The following is a 20,034-nucleotide window of genomic DNA, read 5'->3' on the forward strand; positions in this document are numbered from 1 at the left end:
GAGGGGTAAGCATAGTGGTGTGGCTAAGTGAGGAAGTGCATACCTGCACTTCTTTTCATCTGCCCAGCCAGTCTGTGTCTTTTGATTGGGGCGTTTAATCCATCATCATTTTCTTAATTGTTTTGGGTTTATTTTCTGTAGGGCTTTTCTTTCTCTTGTGTTTCCTGTCTAGAGAAGTTCTTTAAGCATTTGTTGTAAAACTGATTTGGTGGTGCTGAATTATCTTAACTTTTGCTTGTCTGGAAAACTTTTGATTTCTCTATCAAGTCTGAATGAGAGTCTTACTGAGTAGAGTATTCTTGGTTGTCGTTTCTTCTCTTCCTTCGCTTTAAATATATGGTGCCATTCCCTCAGGTTTGTAGATTTTCTGTTGAGAAATCAGCTGGTAACCTGATGGGGTTCCCTTGTATGTTGTTTGTCGTTTTTCCCTTGTTGCTTTTAATATTTTATCTGTCTTTAATTTCTGTCAGTTTGATTACTATTTGTCTCTATGTGTTCCTTCTTGGGTTTATCCTTCCTGGAGCTCTCTGTGCTTCCTGGACTTGGTTGAGCATTTCTTTTCCCATCTTAGGGAAATTTTCAGCTGTTACCTCTGTAAGTATTTTCTCAGGTCCTTTCTTGCTCTCTTTCTTCTCCTTCTGGGACCCCTGTGATGTGAATGTCATTGCGTTCAGTGTTGTCTCATAGGTCTCTTAGGCTGTCTTTTTTTAAAAAATTCTTTTTTCTATATTCTGTGTGTGGCAGGGATTTCCACCATTCTGTCCTCTGTGTCATTTATTTGTTCTTCTGCCTCAAGTTATTCTGCTGTGGATTCTTTCTAGTGTATTATTCTCTCTTGTTTGTTCTTTAGTTCTTGTAGGTCTTTGGTAAACATGTCTTGTATGTTCTGCATTGTTTTTCTGAGATCCTGGATCCTCTTCACTATCTTTACCTGGGATTTTATCTTGTCCTGTTATCTGGGATATAACTTCCTGCTTTTTTCATCCTGATTTACTTTCTGTAATGTGGTTTTGTTCTAGCTGCTGTGGGATTGTGCTGCTTTTTGCTTCTTCCTGCCATCTGAGGGAGAAGGCTAAGAGGCTTGTGTAAGCATCTTGATGGGAGGGACTGGCCATGGGAAAAACTGGGCCTTGCTCTGGTCAGCAGGGCCTTGCTCAGTAAAACTTTAATCCAGTTATCTGCTGATGGGTGGGGTTGCACTTCCTCTCTGTTAGTTGTTTGGCCTCAGGTTACCCAGCCCTGGGATCTATGGGCTCTGTGGTAGGTTTAATGATGACCTCTAAGAGGGCTTATATCAAGGAGGGCCTTCCAGGATTGCTGCTGCCAGTGCCTCTATCCCTGTGGTAAGCCCCTGCCAACCCACACCTTCACATGATACCCTCCAGCACTAACAAGTAAGTGGTTTTGGTTCAGTCTTTTGTGGGATCACTGCTCATTTGCTCTGTGTCTTGGGCATGCAACATTTTGTTTGTGCCCTCCAAGACTAGAGTCTCTGTTTCCCCCAGTCCTGTGGAAGTCCTGTAATCAAATCCCACTGGCCTTCAAGGTCAGATTCCATGGGCGTTTCCAGTCCCTTTGTCCAGTCCCCAGGCTGGGAAGCCTCACGCGTGGTTCAGAATCTTCCCAACGGTGGGAGGTCTTCTTTATTATTATTGTTCTCCAGTTTGTGGGTCACCCACCTGGTAGTTATTGGATTTGATTTTATTGTGATTGCTGCAGCTTCTTCTTTGTCATTGGACATGGAATATCTTTTTTTTTGGTGGGTTCTAGTGCTCTCCTGTTGATGGTTATTCAACAGCTAGTTGCAATTTCGGTGCAACTAAAATTGCAGGAGATGAGTGCAGATCCTTCTATTCCACCATCTTGAACCAGAAGCCAGTTCAATGCCTTTTGACAACCCTACGTTTTTACTCCACCCATCCACATATTTAATGTTTTTAATGTCTTTTTTAAAAAAACTTCTTTTAAATTTTGTATCCTTATTGTAATAGTTGCTTAGTGTGGAAATTGATGATTTTACTACTTTTGTCTTTTAACCTTCCTACTAGATTTATCATTGACTGATCTACTACTGTTGGGACCTAACCTGAGCCATTACAGGCTCAACAGGCCACACCAGGCCTAAGCCTCAGGGTCTTGTAAGCATGAGTCATAATTCTAGGAAGCCCCACCCTAGGAGAGTTGCTGCTGGCACCAAACCGGATTAAAACCTGAGTCATGATTCTGTGGAACCACACCCTGGGAAAGTCCCGGATGGCACCAAACCTGAGCCAACCGGATAGGGATGCGGGATTTGGAAATCGTGCACGCGCGCTCAGCCAATCATTACCCGCCAGCTGTACTAAGATCCGCCTGTATAAAAGCAGCTGTGAGTCAGAGCTCAGGGCTCTCTCGTCAAGACTCCACTGTGCTGGATGAGACGGGAGTCCTAGCTCGAGCTAGCAATAAACCCCTTTATGCTTTTGCATTGCTGTGGATGTCTTATTCTCTCAGTTTTGGGGACACGGACTTCGGGCAAAACACTACCTTTACTGTGTATTTGTCTTTACCAGTGAGATTTTTCCTTCCATAATTTTCATATTTCTAGTTGTAGTCTTGTTTTTTTGCTTATGGAAGTCCCTTTAACATTTGCTCTAAAGCCAGTTTAGTGCTGCTAAACTCTTTTAACTTTTGCTTGTCTGTAAAACTCTATCTTTTCCTTCAAATCTGAATAATATCTTTGCCAGGTAGAGTATTCTTTGTTGTAGACTTTTTCCTTTCTTCTCTTCAAATATATTGTGTAACTCCCTTCTGGCCAGCAGAGTTTCTGCTGAAAAGTCAGCCAATCGCCTTATATCAGTTTCTGTATACTTAACTGGTTGCTTTCCCCTTGCTGCTTCTAAGACTCTCGCTTTATTTTTTTGCCATTTTAATTATGATGTGTCTTCGAGTGGACCTCTTTGGGGTCATGGTTCTGAGACGTCTCTGTGATTCCTGTCTTTGGATATCTGTTTCATTTCCCAGGTTAAGAAAATTTGGAGTATTATTTTTTAAAACAAGTTCCCTTCTACTTTATCTTTCTCTTCTTCTCTGGAACCCCTATATGCAAATGTTAGTATGCTTGATGTTGTTTCAGAAGTCTCTTAAAATATTTTCCTTTTTAAAACTTATTTTTTTCCTTTCTCCTTGGGAGATTTCTACTCTGTCTTCCAGATGCTCATCCGTTACTCTGTATCATCTAATCTACTGTTGAATCCTTCTACTGTATTTTTTTTTTTAATATTGAAATCATTGTATTTTTCAGCTCTGATTTTTATTTAAATTTTTAAACTCTTTGAAGTTTTGACTAGGTTCATTCAGTTTTCTCTCCAGTTCATTGACCCCCTTTTTGACTATTCCTGAACTCTTTTCGGGTAGATTGTTTATCTCCACTTTGTTTTTTCTGTTTCTGAGGTTTAGTGTTATTTGTTTGGAACACATTTCTCTGTCTCCTCATTTTTCTGTATTTTCTACATTCATTTCTCTGTATTAGGTCAGTCAGGAGAAGTAGTCATTCCATGGGGTCTGGCAGCACACTCTGATCACCAGAGCTGTGTGCCTTAGGGGTCTCCTTATGTTGGCAGCATGTACCCTTCCACTGTTGTGGGGCTGACTGCTGTCGATGTGTTGTTAGGCAGAGCTGGCCTCTGGCCCAGTTGGCTGTGAGACTGTGCTGCATGCAGTGGCTGTGGGCTTGCTGGAGGAAAAGGTAGGCTTCCTGTGTCATTGGCTGTATGTCCTGGGAGGGCCTAGGGCTGGGTCTCTGCATGACTGTCTATGTAGCCTGGGGTGATTTGCAGCTGGTGTTAGCCTGCAGATGTGTGGGGCATCCTCTCATGCTAATAGGGTAGAGGGAGGGTTCCAAAATAGTGCTTGCCAATGCTGGTGTTATTGCAGTAGAACAACTCCCCTAGAATGGATGTGTCCAACATCTCTGTGCCCAAGGCGTCCCCAATTGCCTCCTGCCTTTTCAGGAGGTGTTACAAGACCAGCAGGAGTATCTGATCCAGGCTCCTGTCATACTGTTGTATCTCCACTGGAATTCGGACTGTGTGAGATTTTGTGCATGTTCTTGAAAAGTGGAATCTCTGTTTCCTGCAGCTCTCTAGCTCTTTCGAACATGAGACCCATACATTTGTGCTCAGTTATGTGCTACTCTTTGCGACCCTATGGACTGTCACTCAGTGGGCTCCTCTGCCTACTGGGTTCCCCAGGCAAGAATACTGGAATGAGTTGCCATTTCCTCCTCCAGGGGGTCTTCCTGACCCAAGGATCAAACCCATGTCTTCTCTCTCTCCTACATTGGGCAGATTCTTTACCACTTAGCAACCTGGGAAGCAACATGTACACTACTAGTTTTCAAAACCCATTGTTCTGTAGTCTGATCTACTTGGTGTGGAATATCCAGGAATATCAAGGAGCAAGCTCCTTGCTCCTTGGAGAAGATCTCTATATTTGTGATTATCCTCCCATTTAGGGGCCACTGATCTGGGGGTGGGGATACTGACTATACTGCATCTCCACTCCTCCTAACCATCATAGTGTGATTTCTTCATATCTTTATTTGTAGTGTATCTTTTCTGCTAATTTTCAGGGTTTTTTTTTTTTTTTTTTTTTACCATAAATCGCTGTTTCGTAACTAGTAATTTGTGTGTTGTCCATGGAAAGAGGTGAGTTTAGGGTCTTCCTACTCTGCCATCTTGGTCACCAGCAATGGTATGCTTTTATGTCATATATGTCTCTTAATTCTCATACCCATTTTTACCTTCTAAAGCCCTTTGCTTCATCTCATTTTTATTCTCAGGTGAGGGTTCTTAATTTCTTCCCACCTGTACACTTTGTGATTCATGAGTGATTTAGGTACAGATTTCTATTTATTTTACCTATTTTTAAAATTTAAAAAATATGATGAGTATCCAATAAATTTCTCTCTTAATTATTTAATGTTGATTGTTACTAAACTCAAGCTTTCTCTCTTTTAATTCTTTTACTTAAAAAATGGTAAGTATTGTATTCTTAATTATTAATATTATATTATATTATGATATATATATTATTATATTAATATTAGCTAATATTTAAATTGCAATATAAAGTATATTAACATGAACATATTAATATATTCAGTAATTATTTTAAATTTATGGTATAGTGACTGTTGCAGTCAAGATTAAATGTGTTTTAAGTATGTTTTATAATGCATATAAATTAGAAACTTTTTTTGTATGAAGTTGTCTTAGTTGGCAGCAGTTATAAATTGTTGTCACTTGCCATATGGTTTCTGATTAAATCAGAAAGGGCTGTTAACATCGGATAATTTACTTTTCTATAGTTTAATGTGAAACTCATTATTAGGATGTGGAAATTAAAAGAATTGGCTACCAATAATGTCTAATAAACTTTCAAAAATAATACTAATAAATTTTCAATATAGATATTTTTTATTTCTAGAGAAAAACGGAAATCTGAAGCTAAAGACAGAAAAGTTTTAGAAATTCTGCAAGTCAAGGATGCTAAAATACAAGAATTGGAACAGGTTGGTGTTATAACAGAAAATACTAAATTTATGATATTTGTTTCATATGGTAGGTCTTTACAAACATTTTAAGTTTTTTTTGCAATAATGGTCACAAGAATATCAGGGTCATTATGTGGTTCTATTACTATAGTCAAGTTACTACTTTAGCCTGTTATTCTTCTTTGTGTTTTTGGGTTTTAGACTATGTTATTTATACATTAAAACTCTTAAGATGGTGTTTTAATTTTATAGTAATAACTATCTGTCACTCACTTTTTGTTGAAATTGCTTTTTATTTTTAACAATTATCATTTGCTTCTGAATCCTACAAATTTTTTAATGCTTTAATTTGTACAAAAGATTAACAATAACTAGGATGATTCTATTTGATGTTTTGAACTTGCACTTTCAAATTATGCAATCCTATAATTATGGTTAATACAATTATATGTAACTGTATATTTAAAATTATAGGTAATTATATCTTCAGTATATTACCACCACAAAAATCTACATGGTCATTGATTCCTCCCAAGAATCATTTTGGAGGTAGTAACATCTTAAAAATAAAGGTGAAATAAATTTATTTTAAGGATTGTCTATATCATGATATATTTAAATTCATTTTATACCCAATTGCCCATTATAGGATAAATTATCTTTATTTTCTGGGTTAAATGAAAATTCTTTCTGGTAACTCTGCTTTTCCAAGTTCTGACTCTATTTTCCTTCCTACCCAATGAAATAGTCAGGATAATTTTCATCTAAGATTGGTTATAAACAGTGCTGCAATGAACATTGGGGTACATGTGTTTCTTTCAGTTCTGGTTTCCTCGGTGTGTATGCCCAGCAGTGGGATTGCTGGGTCATATGGCAGTTCTATTTGCAATTTTTTAAGGAATCTCCACACTGTTCTCCATAGTGGTTGTACTAGTTTGCATTCCCACCAACAGTGTAGGAGGGTTCCCTTTCTCCACACCCTCTCCAGCATTTATTGTTTGCAGATTTTTGGATCGCAGCCATTCTGACTGGTGTGAAGTGGTACCTCATTGTGGTTTTGATTTGCATTTCTCTAATAATGAGTGATGTTGAGCATCTTCTCATGTGTTTGTTAGCCATCCGTATGTCTTCTTTGGAGAAATGTCTATTTAGTTCTTTGGCCCATTTTTTGATTGGGTCGTTTATTTTTCTGGAATTGAGTTGCATAAGTTGCTTGTATATTTTTGAGATTAGTTGTTTGTCAGTTGCTTCATTTGCTATTATTTTCTCCCATTCAGAAGGCTGTCTTTTCACCTTGCTTATATTTTCCTTTGTTGTGCAGAAGCTTTTAATTTTAATTAGATCCCATTTGTTTATTTTTGCTTTTATTTCCAGAATTCTGGGAGGTGGATCATAGAGGATCCTGCTGTGGTTTATGTCAGAGAGTGTTTTGCCTATATTCTCCTCTAGGAGTTTTATAGTTTCTGGTCTTACATTTAGATCTTTAATCCATTTTGAGTTTATTTTTGTGTGCGGTGTTAGAAAGTGATCTAGTTTCATTCTTTTACAAGTGGTTGAGCAGTTTTCCCAGCACCACTTGTTAAAGAGATTGTCTTTAATCCATTGTATATTCTTGCCTCCTTTGTCAAAGATAAGGTGTCCATATGTGTGTGGATTTATCTCTGGGCTTTCTATTTTGTTCCATTGATCTATATTTCTGTCTTTGTGCCAGTACCATACTGTCTTGATAATTGTGGCTTTGTAGTAGAGCCTGAAGTCAGGCAAGTTGATTCTTCCAGTTCCATTCTTCTTTCTCAAGATTGCTTTGGCTATTCGAGGATGTTGAGATTTAAACCAACTTTTTCACTCTCCTCTTCACTTTCATCAAGAGGCTCTTTAGTTCTTTGCTTTCTGTTGTAAGGGTAATGTCATCTGCATATTTGAGGTTATTGATATTTCTCCTGACAATCTTGATTCCAGCTGTGCTTCATCCAGCCTCACATTTTGCATGATGTATTCTGCATATAGGTTAAATAAGTATGATGACAATATACAGCCTTGTCGTACTCCTTTCTCGATGTGGAACCAGTCTGTTGTTCCGTGTCCAGTTCTAACTGTTGCTTTTTGACCTGCATACAGATTTCTCAGGAGGCAGGTCAGGTGCTCTGGTATTCCCATCTCTTTAAGAATTTTCCACAGTGTATTGTGATCCACACAGTCAAAGCCTTTGGCATAGTCAGTAAAGCAGAAGTAGATGTTTTTCTGGTACTGTCTTGCTTTTTCAATGATCCAAAGGATGTTGGCCATTTGATCTCTGGTTCCTCTGCCTTTTCTAAATCCAGATTGAACATCTGGAAGTTCATGGTTCACATACTATTGAAGCCTGGCTTGGAGAATTTTGAGCATTACTTCACTAGCATGTGAGATGAGTACAATTGTGCGGTAGTTAGAACATTCTTTGGCATTGCCCTTCTTTGGGATTGGAATGAAAAGTGACATTTTCCAGTCCTGTGGCCACTGCTAAGTTTTCCAAATTTGCTGGCATATTGAGTATAGCACTTTCACAGCATCACCTTTTAGGATTTGAAACAGCTCAACTGGAATTCCATCACCTCCACTGCTGTGTTTGTAGTGATGCTTCCTAGGCCCACATGACTTCGCATCCCAGGATGTTTGGCTCTAGGTGAGTTATCACATCCTTGTTGTTATCTGGATCATGAAGATCTTTTTTGTATAGTTCTTCTGTGTATTCTTGCCACCTCTTCTCAATATCTTCTGTTCTGTTAGGTTCATACCGTTTCTGAAGTGTTGACTTTCTTAAATAACAATATATTTTTCCTTTTTCTTTGCTAAATTCTTATCTTTTCTACTTCCTTTTCCTTGGATAGATATTATTTCATTATTTACATTTTGAGTAGAATGATTTACCTCAAAATATTAAATGCCATGAAAGAAATTATTTATTTTGGGGGGGCACTTAATTTGTCATTTAGAGTCTTTAATTCTTCAGCCTAAAGCATGTATAGTTTTGTGCAATAGGTGTGTTTATATCTTAAAAATGATTTATGGGTTATATTTTCAGTTCAGTTCAATAAATTGCGGTATTAAATGTGGATATTATCATGTGATGGTACTCTGGAAAATTTAGAATTAAAATTCCTGCCTTTAATAAAGGATTTCGAAGTCTCTCTGAGCATTTGGGTGGGGATAAAAGTGAAGTGCAAGTAACCATATGCTCCTACATTAAATTACAGGTTCTATGAGCATGGAGACCATTTATACCCAACATGTACTATTTACCATATTGCCTGATTTATAATAGATGTTCTTTAAATATTTTTGAATATGTGGCTTACATTAAATGAAACCAATATAAGTGCCATGAGAGAATCACAAGCAGAATGCTATTAAGATTCAAAAGGAGAGATTAAATTATGTGGCAAAGTCTTAAGATACTTAAACAATTTTAATAGGTAGAGATTTTAGGAGGATTTGCCCATGTCAAACACCAGGCAAAATTCAAGAAGGTAGGAGTGTAGCATATCTTTGGATGATACTGAAGTTTATAGTTTGTTTCATAGATAATATGTAGGAGTGTAGGCTGAGAAAAGACTAATGTTATATTTAACATGTATTAAAGAAAGGCCTTAATTGCTTGAATGAAAAAGTGTGGATTTTACTTAGAGGGCAAAGGAATTTATCTAGGAATTTCATTAACTTAAGTTAATTAAGCTGTAATCTGTGAAAATAAAACTAATAATCTAGTATAGAGTTAGAAAAAGGAAAGCAGAAAGTAGAATGATCTGTAAGGAGGTTATTTCATAGTCTAAGAGTAATGACATGAACCTGAACTATTAGTTTTGCATGAATTAAAGATATATAAATTAGAACTATAAGGACTTGACAGTAATTTGAAAGTGACTCTTAGGTTTTCAGTCTGGAGAATCCAGGCGAGCAGTGGCATTGCTATCAGGAAGAAGGTTATTATAAAGAGGTACAAGTTACTATGATGATAACTTTTGAGCTTCTTTTAGACAATTAAAATTTTAGCTATTGGTAGGAATATCATTTAGAGATTTTTAAGTAAACTATTAAAAGCATGAATTCAATCCTTGGGAAGGAGTTATCTCCTTGGTATAAAAGTATTTAATGTTATAGTTAAGACTTTAAACAGCATTCTGAGAACTAGATATTTGCTGATAGTATTAATGGATGAGAGGAAAAGCACATTTTAGTAAAAGAGATGAAAAAAATTGTTCAGAGAAGTAGGAAGAGAGAAATATAATATTGTATCTCATGATGTGAAAAAGAATTTCAAAGCAAAAGGTGGTTAATGCTGTACAAAGTTACAAAAAAAAACAAAATATGAGGTTTCTGAAAAAATATTTAATTTAGCAATCATGAATTTTTTAGTGATTTTAGAAAGTAACACATAGAATGGTATGTGATATTTTAAGAAATCACTGAATTCTAACAAAATAATTAAACAAATTAGGAAATTTAACAGTGCAAAGAAGGATATTTTTGCATTTTAAAAAGTGTTAGCCAAAATATTTGAAAGTAATGGAGAAGAAAATTAAAATACACAATACAAGAAAACTTAATTGTGTTAACAGATCTGGTTGAAAGAGGAAGCCATGAGTTCCAGAAGATAGCCAGATTTAATACATTTATTCTAACCTTTTTGTTTTTTCAGGCATTCAGATTATATCTTAGTTTTTTCTTAACCTATTATCTTTCCTCTAGCATTGTTTCAATTAATTTGTTATATATTTGTTTATCCTTTAATATTGCATATTCAGATGACTCTATTGTTTGTACTACTTGGTGGATTTTGTGTTTTGACTCAATTATATATGTATTTACCTTTTTAAAGGTAAGCTTATTCCATCTGCTTAAGATCTAATATACTTATTTGATCTTTATTCTCTGGTTAATCTTATGCTTTCTGTTTTAATATTTTTTTTATTCAGCATTTGCCAGTTGTTTTCACTTCATTTGTGTGTGTGTCTTTGTGTATGTGCATGCACTCTCATGCTGATAACTTGGAAGGTTTAGGAGAGCTGCATCAGTTCTTTTAGTGATTATATTTATTATTTTGTATAATATTTAACACTATAGTTTTTTAGATTGAAGTTTAGTTGATTTAAATGTTGTATTAGCTTCAGGTGTACAGCAAAGTGATTGTTATACACAGGTTTGTATGCACGTATGTATATGTATTCTTTTTCAGATTCTTTTCCATTATAGGTTATTATAAGACATTGAATACAGTTTCCTGTGCTATCCTATAGGTCTTTATTGTTTATCTACTTCATATATAGAGGTGTATATCTGTTAATCCAAATCTCCTAATTTATCCCTCCCTCCATTTTCCCTTTAGTAACAATAAGTTTGTTTCCTATGTCTGTGAGTCAGTTTCTGTGCTGTAAATAAGTTCATTTTGTCATTTCTTTTGGTTCCTTCATATAAATATTATGTGATATTTTTCTGTCTTAATACTGTATACCTTTATTCTAGAATATTCTGAAAAATTTAGATAGTATCAGCTGCACACTTTAAAAAACTTGAGAAAATTAGTATATTTTTACTTATTGATCCTTTTTCCTACATTTTAAAGTGAACTTACAGAGACTAATTGGAGGACTTAATTTCCTGTTATTAGCATTATTTGGTTATATTTTTTATACTGTCAAGATTTCCAGTGTTTATGGTTTATATCCATTTTCTCTATTACTTTCTAGTATAAATTCTATAGGAAAATGCCTTGTGGTATGTTAGTTTTTCTCTTGCTGTTTAGCAAATTAAAACCTTAAAAGAATACACATATTTATTAAGTTGCAAAGAATACACATATTTTTTAAGGTCTGTGGGTCAGCAGTCGGGCGTAGATTAGGTGCTTCCTCTGCTCCTTATTATATAAGATTGTAATTGAAATTTGATTACTTTATGTTTTCATCTGGAGATTTAATTTGGGAAGAATCTGCTTCCAGGCTTATTGAAGTTCAGAATCAAAGACCTTGCAGTTTAGGACTGAAGTTCTAAATAGGATCAAAGTCTTTGTTAGTCAGGGTTCCATAGAGAAACAGAACTAATTATGTGTCTGTAGATAGATAGTCAAAGACATGAGACAAAGACAGAGAAATTGATTTTAAGGCATTGTCTCATGTAGTTGTGGCTTCCCCGGTGGCTCGGTGGTAAAGAATCTGCCTTCCAAGGCAGAAGACAAGTGATGCAAGTTTAATCCCTGGGGTCAGGAAGATTCCCCTGGAGTAGGAAATGGTAACCTGCTCTAGTATTCTTGCTTGGAAAATCCCATGGACAGAAGAGCCTGCCAGGCTGCAATCCATGGGATCACAAAGAGTTGGACATGACTGAGCGACTCAGCATGCATTGATGCATGTAGCTGTGGGTTGGCAAATCTGAATTCTGCACAGCAAACTGGAGACCCAGGGAAGAGTCGATACAGCATCTGAGTCCAAAAATATGCTGGTGGCAAAATTCCTTCTTTCTCAGATGAATAGTCCTCTTTCTTAAGGTCTTCAATTGACCAGATGAGACTTACTCACATTATGGAGGGGTTATCTCTTTTACTCAAGTCTACTGATTTAAATGTTAATCACATCTATGGCAAAAACACTTTCACAGCAATATCTAGATTGGTGTTTGCTTAAGAACTATATATCGTGGGTACAGTGTTTTAGCCAAGTTGACACAAAATTAACCAAATGAGTAAAATATTCTGAGAGAAATAGGCCTAGGGTTTAGGCGATGTTTACTGTTCTTTGAGCACAGGCTCAACTTTGCTTTGGTGTCTTTTTTTGGGGTGTCTTGAGAAACTTCTTAAATATCGTTTGAAACAACCAGTTCTTTCCGTTGCATTCCCTTGTTATTATACAGAAGCCTATTGATGTAGTTTGTGAGATGTCTCAGGGAGTGAAAGCACTCCGTAGTTTTATGTTTAGTTCTCAGTCTTTTTGTAATCTTGTGCCCCTAGGTCTGACCTTCATAAGTGTGTATCAGTTTTTTTGTCCCCCTTTAGGAAAGATTGGAAGGCTTGAGGGTATTGGAGTTGGGTATTTAACTTCATTTGGGTTGGTTAGTCTCTGGTAAAATCCCAGCAGACCCTAGTAAAATAATTTTCTCTTGAGCGTAGGCCTTGTTAAGAATTATGTACTTAGGTCCTATTTTTAAATGTCTATGTTCCCTCTCCTCCTGCAGAGACCAGGAAGATATTTCTCTCTGATCCTCACTGTGACAACCTAATAGTGTTCTGTATGTAAAACTCATGAAAGTATAGGAACCCCTCTAGACCAGGCCCTCCAGGACATTTTTAACTCTCATGCAACGTCCACACTTATCCTCCAATGATTCGTTAATTGCAGATTTGGGTTCCTACTCTTGGTACTGGTTTCTATGGAGTTTTCTTGCTTCAGGGATTTTGCTCTGGTACATTGTGATTCTCTGCATCTGCCTGTCTCTCTAGTTTGGGGAACAGCAATTTGCCCTATGACCTCAGATCTCTGATGATTCTAAGAAGAGTTGCTGATTTTCAGTTTGTTCAGCTTTTTTCATGTTGTATGAATAGGAGAGACAACCTCCAGCTTACTGCATCCCGTGCTGGGAGCCAGAAGTTCCTTCATCATGTGTTTACTGCTCCATCAAGCAATGTTAAATAGTTCTTACTTTTCCAAACTTGTAGTCTATGGAATAGAGTAACAAGAATGCTTATTCCTTAACCGCATATCTAGTCAAACTACTAGAAAGCTATACACACAATTTTTTAGCTAGTTGCTGAAAAACTTTCATAGAACAATCTAATTCTGTTATGTGCTTTATTGATAATAGTGTAGAAAAATGCCATGTAACTTCTTTTGGTAAGACTGTGCTTTAGCTTTGTCATTGCTAAAGTAAATCTTGCAATAAATTTTCCTTCAAGTATTGCATTAGATAACTCGAGTCTGCTAATAACTTGCTGTATTTAATGAGATGATTTTAAAACATTGAATTTCCCTTTTTTCTTTCCTTCTAGGAAGCTCAGAAATAAGTTTCAGTTCTCAATTACATTTAATTCTCTCACCCCTTCCCTTTTATCCATTTACCTTTGTTTTAGTTGTACTGATATCATTATTTCTCTGTTTTTCATTAAACTCTTTATGTACATTTTTAAGTAGGTCATATAAGTAATATATTAACTATGCTCAAGTATTGTTTTATAGAGTTTTAGGTCTTTTGAACCACTGCCATCACACCCCACATTTTTCCTAATTCATACCCACTATCATTCTCTTCTTACTGTATAGACTTCTTTTGACCATGATTTGAATTATTCATTTCATGGCTTATCCATAATAAATAATTTGTTCCAGCCATACTTTCTCTTGTCACCCTTTATGCTTTATGGTTCCTCTGAGTTCAATTTGCTATTTTAATATTAACTCAAGCCAGACCATTAAGAATGTACTTTATTCTATCCAGAAAAATTTGTTGAAAAGGTTTCATGAAGCTAAATTTAGGACTTGGAGGGTTATTAATGTTTAGTGAAATAAGTCAGAGAAAGATAAATACTATACAGTGTCACTTATATGTGGAATCTGAACAATAAAACAAACTAGTGACTATAACAAGAAAGAAGCAGACTCATAAATATGGGAAACAAACTAGTAGTTACCAGTGGGGAGAGCAAAGTGGGAAGGGACAAGATAGGAGAAGGGGATTAAAAGGTACAAACTACTATGTATAAAGTAAACAAGCGATAAGGATATATTATATAGCAGAGGGAATAGAGCATTTCAAATAACTATAAATGGAACATAATCTTTAAAATTGTGAAATCATGTTATATATCTAAAACTTATAGAATTTATTATAAATCAACTATAGTTCTCTAAAAAGGAAAAGAAAAACAATGAATTGTAACTATATATACTTGTGCTAAGGCTTCCGTGGTAGTTCAGTTGGTAAAGAATCTGCTTACAATGCAGGAGACCTTGGTTCGCTTTCTGGGTTGGGAAGATCTGCTAGAGAAGGTATAGGCTACCTCCTCTAGTATTCTTGGGCTTCCCTGGTGGCTTAGCTATTTTAGAATTTGCATGCAATGTGGGAGACCTGGGTCTGATCCCTGTGTTGGGAATATCCCCTGGAGAGGGAACAGCTATCCACTCCTGTATTCTCGCCTGGAGAATTCCATGGACTGCATAGTCCATGGGGGTTACAAAGAGTCGGACATGACTAAGTGACTGTCACTTCCATTACAAAAACTAGATCACTGAGGGTACATTTTATTAGGAAAATATTTTGAGTAAAATTTAACAGATCTTTGAGAGTTTATCAATTCTCTTCCATTGGGAATACATCTGTGTTTAACTCATTACTTTAATGATTGATGATATATGAAATCATTTATCAAACTAATTATCAAAATATGAACCTGGGTCTCCTGGCTCAGGCAGCTTCTTTACCATCTGAGCCACCAGAGAAGCCCTCAAAATATGATGGTTTTGGTCTACTAAGTTCCTACTGTATTATGTGTTTTTATTTAAAGATTAAGTCTATATATGTCCTGTAGATTACTAAATTCACTCAAATGCCAACTTTTCAATTATTAAATAACTTTCATGAAAGGACTTGTCATTGCTGTCATTTATGTTGTTTATTCAGAGAAGGAAATGGCAACCCACACCAGTACTCTTGCCTGGAAAATCCCATGAATGGAGGAGCCCGGTAGGCTACAGTCCATGGGGTCACGAAGAGTTGGACATGACCAAGCGACTTCACTTTCACTTTCCACTTTCATGCATTGGAGAAGGAAGTGGCAACACACTCTAGTATTTTTGCCTGGAGAATCCCAGGGACAGAGGAGCCTGGTGGGCTGCTGTCTATGGAGTTGCGCAGAGGTGGACTTGACTGAAGCAACTTAGCAGCAGCAGCAGCAGCATATTCTTTATTTCTGTTAGGTTTAGCTCACATTAGTGGGCAAATTCTTCTAAACCTTAAATCATTTGGTCTAGTACCTCACCTTTCTAAAGTCTAAATAATCTCAAGGATAGATGAGGATGCTTAATTTTTGTTAACTCTCCTTTCAAAGGATAGGCCTGTAGATATTTCAGTGTCTTAGTGTTCATACAATTGAATTTATCAGTGTGAATCTCATTCATAAACATTTACTATAATTTAGTTTGGGAGATAGTATGAGTATATAGATAATTAGCAGCTTTAGATAATATGTGCCAAATGAATAGTGTAGATAATACAGAAACTTTGAAATAGCTGAAATTACTGTGATAGTTAGAAAGGCTTCATGGAGGAGGTGAAAATTGAACCTTGAAAGAGGCTGAGACTTAGATGAGAATAGAAAAATAGGTTATGAACTGTAGATGTTTGTGCGTTTATTTTTATGCTGTTTGATTGATGTCAAACACATTTTGATATGCCCTAATAATCAAAATAGGCAATAAAAATTAAAACTATGTTGAGGTGCCATTTATACTTAATTTGTAAAACGTTACCAAGCCTGAATGTCTTATTGGTACAGATGTGGAGCTATGAGAACTCTAGAAGTTCAGCTGGGCTATGGACAAGTAATGTCACCTCTAAGTATAAATCAAGAACAACGTTTCATTAATATGATCCCTACACTGAGAAAACTACATTTTACTGCATAACCCAGTATCAGTTCAGTTCAGTTAAGTCGCTCAGTAGTGTCCAACTCTTTGCGACCCCATGAATCACAACATGCCAGGCCTCCCTGTCCGTCACCAACTCCCAGAGTTCACCCAAACCCACGTCCATCGAATCGGTGATGAGATCCAGTCATCTCATCCTCTGTCATCCCCTTCTCCTCCTGCCCCGAATCCTTCCCAGCATCAGAGTCTTTTCCAATGAGTCAACTCTTCGCATGAGGTGGCCAAAGTATTGGCATTTCAGCTTTTTAGCATCAGTCCTTCCAATGAACACCCAGGACTGATCTTCAGAATGGACTGGTTGGATCTCTTTGCAGTCCAAGGGACTCTCAAGAGTCTTCTCCAATACCACCTTTCAAAAGCATTAATTCTTCAGCACTCAGCTTTCTTCACAGTCCAACTCTCACATCCATACATACTGGAAAAACCATAGCCTTCACTAGATGGATCTTTGTTGGCAAAGTAGTGTCTCTGCTTTTAAATATGCTATCTAGGTAGGTCATAACTTTCATTCCAAGGAGTAAGCATCTTTTAATTTCATGGCTGCAATCACCATCTGCAGTGATTTTGGAGCCCCCAAAAATAAAGTCAGCCACTGTTTCCAATGTTTCCCCATCTATTTGCCATGAAGTGATGGGACCAGATGCCATGATCTTCGTTTTCTGAATGTTGAGCTTTAAGCCAATTTTTCACTCTCCTCTTCCACTTTCATCAAGAGGCTTTATAGTTCCTCTTCACTTTCTGCCATAAGGGTGGTGTCATCTGCATATCTGAGGTTATTGATATTTCTCCCGGCAATCTTGATTCTAGCCTGTGCTTCTTCCAGCCCAGCGTTTCTCATGATGTACTCTGTATATAAGTTAAAGAAGCAGGGTGACAGTGTACAGCCTTGACGTACTCCTTTTCCTATTTGGAACCAGTCTGTTGTTCCATGTCCAGTTCTAACTGTTGCTTCCTGACATGCATATAGGTTTCTCAAGAGGCAGGTTAGGTGGTCTTATATTCCCATCTCTTTCAGAATTTTCCACAGTTTCTTGTGATCCACACAGTGAAAGGCTTTGGCATAGTCAATAAAGCAGAAATAGATATTTTTCTGGAACTCTCTTGCTTTTTTCGATGATTCAGCGAATGTTGGCAATTTGATCTCTGGTTCGTCTGCCTTTTCTAAAACCAGCTTGAACATCAGGAAGTTCACGGTTCACGTATTGCTGAAGCCTGGCTTGGAGAATTTTGAGCATTACTTTACTAGCCTGTGAGATGAGTGCAGTTGTGCGGTAGTGTGAGCATTCTTTGGCATTGCCTTTCTTTGGGGTTGGAATGAAAACTGACCTTTTCCAGTCCTGTGGCCACTGCTGAGTTTTCCAAATCTGCTGGCATTTTGAGTGTAGCACTTTCACAGCATCATCTTTTCAGGATTTGAAATAGCTCAACTGGAATTCCTTCACCTCCACTAGCTTTGTTCGTAGTGATACTTTCCAAAGCCCACTTGACTTCACATTCCAGGATGTCTGGCTCGAGGTGAGTGATCACACCATCATGATTATCTTGGTCGTGAAGTTCTTTTTTGTACAGTTCTTCTGTGTATTCTTGCCACCTCTTCTTAGTATCTTCTGCTTCTGTTAGGTCCACACCATTTCTGTCCTTTATTGAGCCCATCTGTGCATGAAATGTTCCCTTGGTATCTCTAATCTTCACTTTACTGTACAGCAGAAGCTAAGAATACATTGTAAATCAACTATACTCTAATAAAAAGTATCAAAATATTATAGTTCTTGCTCTATAAAATAAAGATATAACTACATATCAAATGTGAATTTGATAATATTTAAATAAAATGGAAATCCTAAATTAAACAGTGCAAGGAAACTTAGGAAGAATAGATTCAAATATTAGTTGAAAAAATAAGTGGTGACAAAAGTTGAATAAGTTTGGCAGAGAGTCAGTATTAGGGCATGGATATCAGTTTTAGCATGTTGGTTTGAGATGGCAGTAGATAATTAAAATGGAGGTATTTTTATAGAAAACTGAAAACGTGGGATTGGTAGTTGAAAGCGAGTTAGGGCCAGGTTATGGATTGGGTAGCCTTTTAGACAGAGAGGAGACCAGTAGCCGGGAGAGTGGGTAAGATTTCTGAGGGAAAAGCTGTAAAGATTAGAAAGGAGAGAAACTAAGAAATGAGTCATGGATACATCCTTCAATTAGATTTATATATTTCTGGTAGGTGAGAAGTATATTCGGTTAAAAATTATGGCAGTTTTAATGTTTTGAATATCTTTCTACACAGCAGGATATTTTGGGTATCAAAACAGACTTACCGTTTTTCATTCTTTAAAATTGTTCATGCTTTCACAACTGTTTTTCTAAAAAAATGTTTTAGACAGAAGGTAATTCTTAGTTTAGCTACATATGCCTTTTCTTTAATTAGAATATTTTGTAAAAAAAATTTTTTTTTCCTGTTGCACAACTAAACCCAAAAAGTTGCTTTCTGTATAAGTTTGAATATTTGGTGTCCAGTTTGTATGTGTACTTCATTTTAAACTAGTAACTAGGCACATGTTTGCACATTTTACATGACAGTTTCTGGGCATGTTACAGGAAATGAGAAATTATGATGATGGATGTTATTATGAAAGCTAGTTAATTCTAATATTACCAATCAAAGTCTCAAACTTTTCATATGAAATTATCTTTTCTTAGAAATACCAATTTATCAGTAATTTTGCTTTTTTTCCAGAGAGAATCAGGACTAGCACAGGAAATAAATGACCTTGTAAAATGGAAGATTGCAGTAGATGAAGAAAATGCTTTCTTAAGGAAGGAATTCGGTGACTTGCAGAAGAAATTTAAAGATAAAAGTCAAGAAGTTAAGGTGTGTTGACTTGTACATAGTTTTGTACTACTATTTCTTTGAAGTCCTACTTTAAGCTTTGTCAGCCTTTGTGGCACAGAAAGTGACAAGCTTGGAGGAAAAATTGCCTTAGGCCCTGCTGTACCATACAGTTTTCTTACATGAAAAAACTCTGAGAAAGATACTTTAAAGCTCAGACTCTAAGCTTTATAACTTTCCGATAAATAGTTAATGATGGAAATGGAGCTAAGAAAGTAGGAGTGTGAATATGTGGCTTCTTGTAATTAGATTCTGATGGGACTGGCATTATTAATTGATAAAACCCAGGTCTGGGAGGCTATGTCTGTGTGGGTCTCAAAAATAGCTGGGGACAGCATCAAAGGCAGCTTGATCAATTAATGGGCTCTTTGCAAATGTGTACTCATCAAAGCTGTCATCCAGTGAAAAAATATGACCCATCCACCTGCATGAAAAGAGGCCAATGAAAGTATACAGGTGACCTTGGCCATCAAATATAGAAGAAGCTTCTGGGAGGGTAAAATTGTACAGTTTGTATTTGCAGATTATTTCTCAGCTTTTTTTGTTTGTTTGTTTTTTTGTGTATCGGCCCTTGTGGTACTATTCTACGGGACACTAAGGAGTGTGTGCAGAATAAGGAAGAGCAAAACAGGCTGGTTATAAAAAATCTGAAGGAGGAAAATGAGAAATTAAGTACCCACTGCACTGAGCTGCTAAATGAGCTGGAGAAACTGAGGAAGCAGGAAGCACATTGGAGAAAAGAAAAATTTAGCATTGATGCAAAAGTAAAGGTATGGAATGAGAATGGAATCCATGCTGTTATTTTGAATCTAACTTCTTAGGAAGTTTATTACATGTTATTTTCTTTAAATAGCAAGTTATATATTCAAATCCACCAGTGGGGACTAGCATTAATTTATATTCCTTCACATAAGACCCATAGCTTTTTAAAAATTGATGTTGCAAAGCAG

The 20,034-nt window shown here is 36.5% G+C and overlaps 1 protein-coding gene across 3 annotated transcripts in view; it reads left to right on the forward strand.

The window, feature by feature from the left end:
- CNTLN (centlein) overlaps positions 1–20,034 on the forward strand; it is a 357,273-nt gene that overhangs the window by 90,684 nt on the left and 246,555 nt on the right. For all 3 annotated transcript variants that reach the window (XM_060409518.1, XM_015093231.4, XM_027964566.3), the window contains exons 3-5: positions 5,470–5,554; positions 18,932–19,066; positions 19,684–19,854. In XM_060409518.1, coding sequence (XP_060265501.1) covers positions 5,470–5,554; positions 18,932–19,066; positions 19,684–19,854 — 391 coding nt within the window. The remainder of the gene's footprint in view (positions 1–5,469; positions 5,555–18,931; positions 19,067–19,683; positions 19,855–20,034) is intronic.

The sequence above is a fragment of the Ovis aries genome, chromosome 2 (genome assembly GCF_016772045.2).
Source record: "Ovis aries strain OAR_USU_Benz2616 breed Rambouillet chromosome 2, ARS-UI_Ramb_v3.0, whole genome shotgun sequence".
Classification (NCBI taxonomy): Eukaryota; Metazoa; Chordata; class Mammalia; order Artiodactyla; family Bovidae; genus Ovis; species Ovis aries.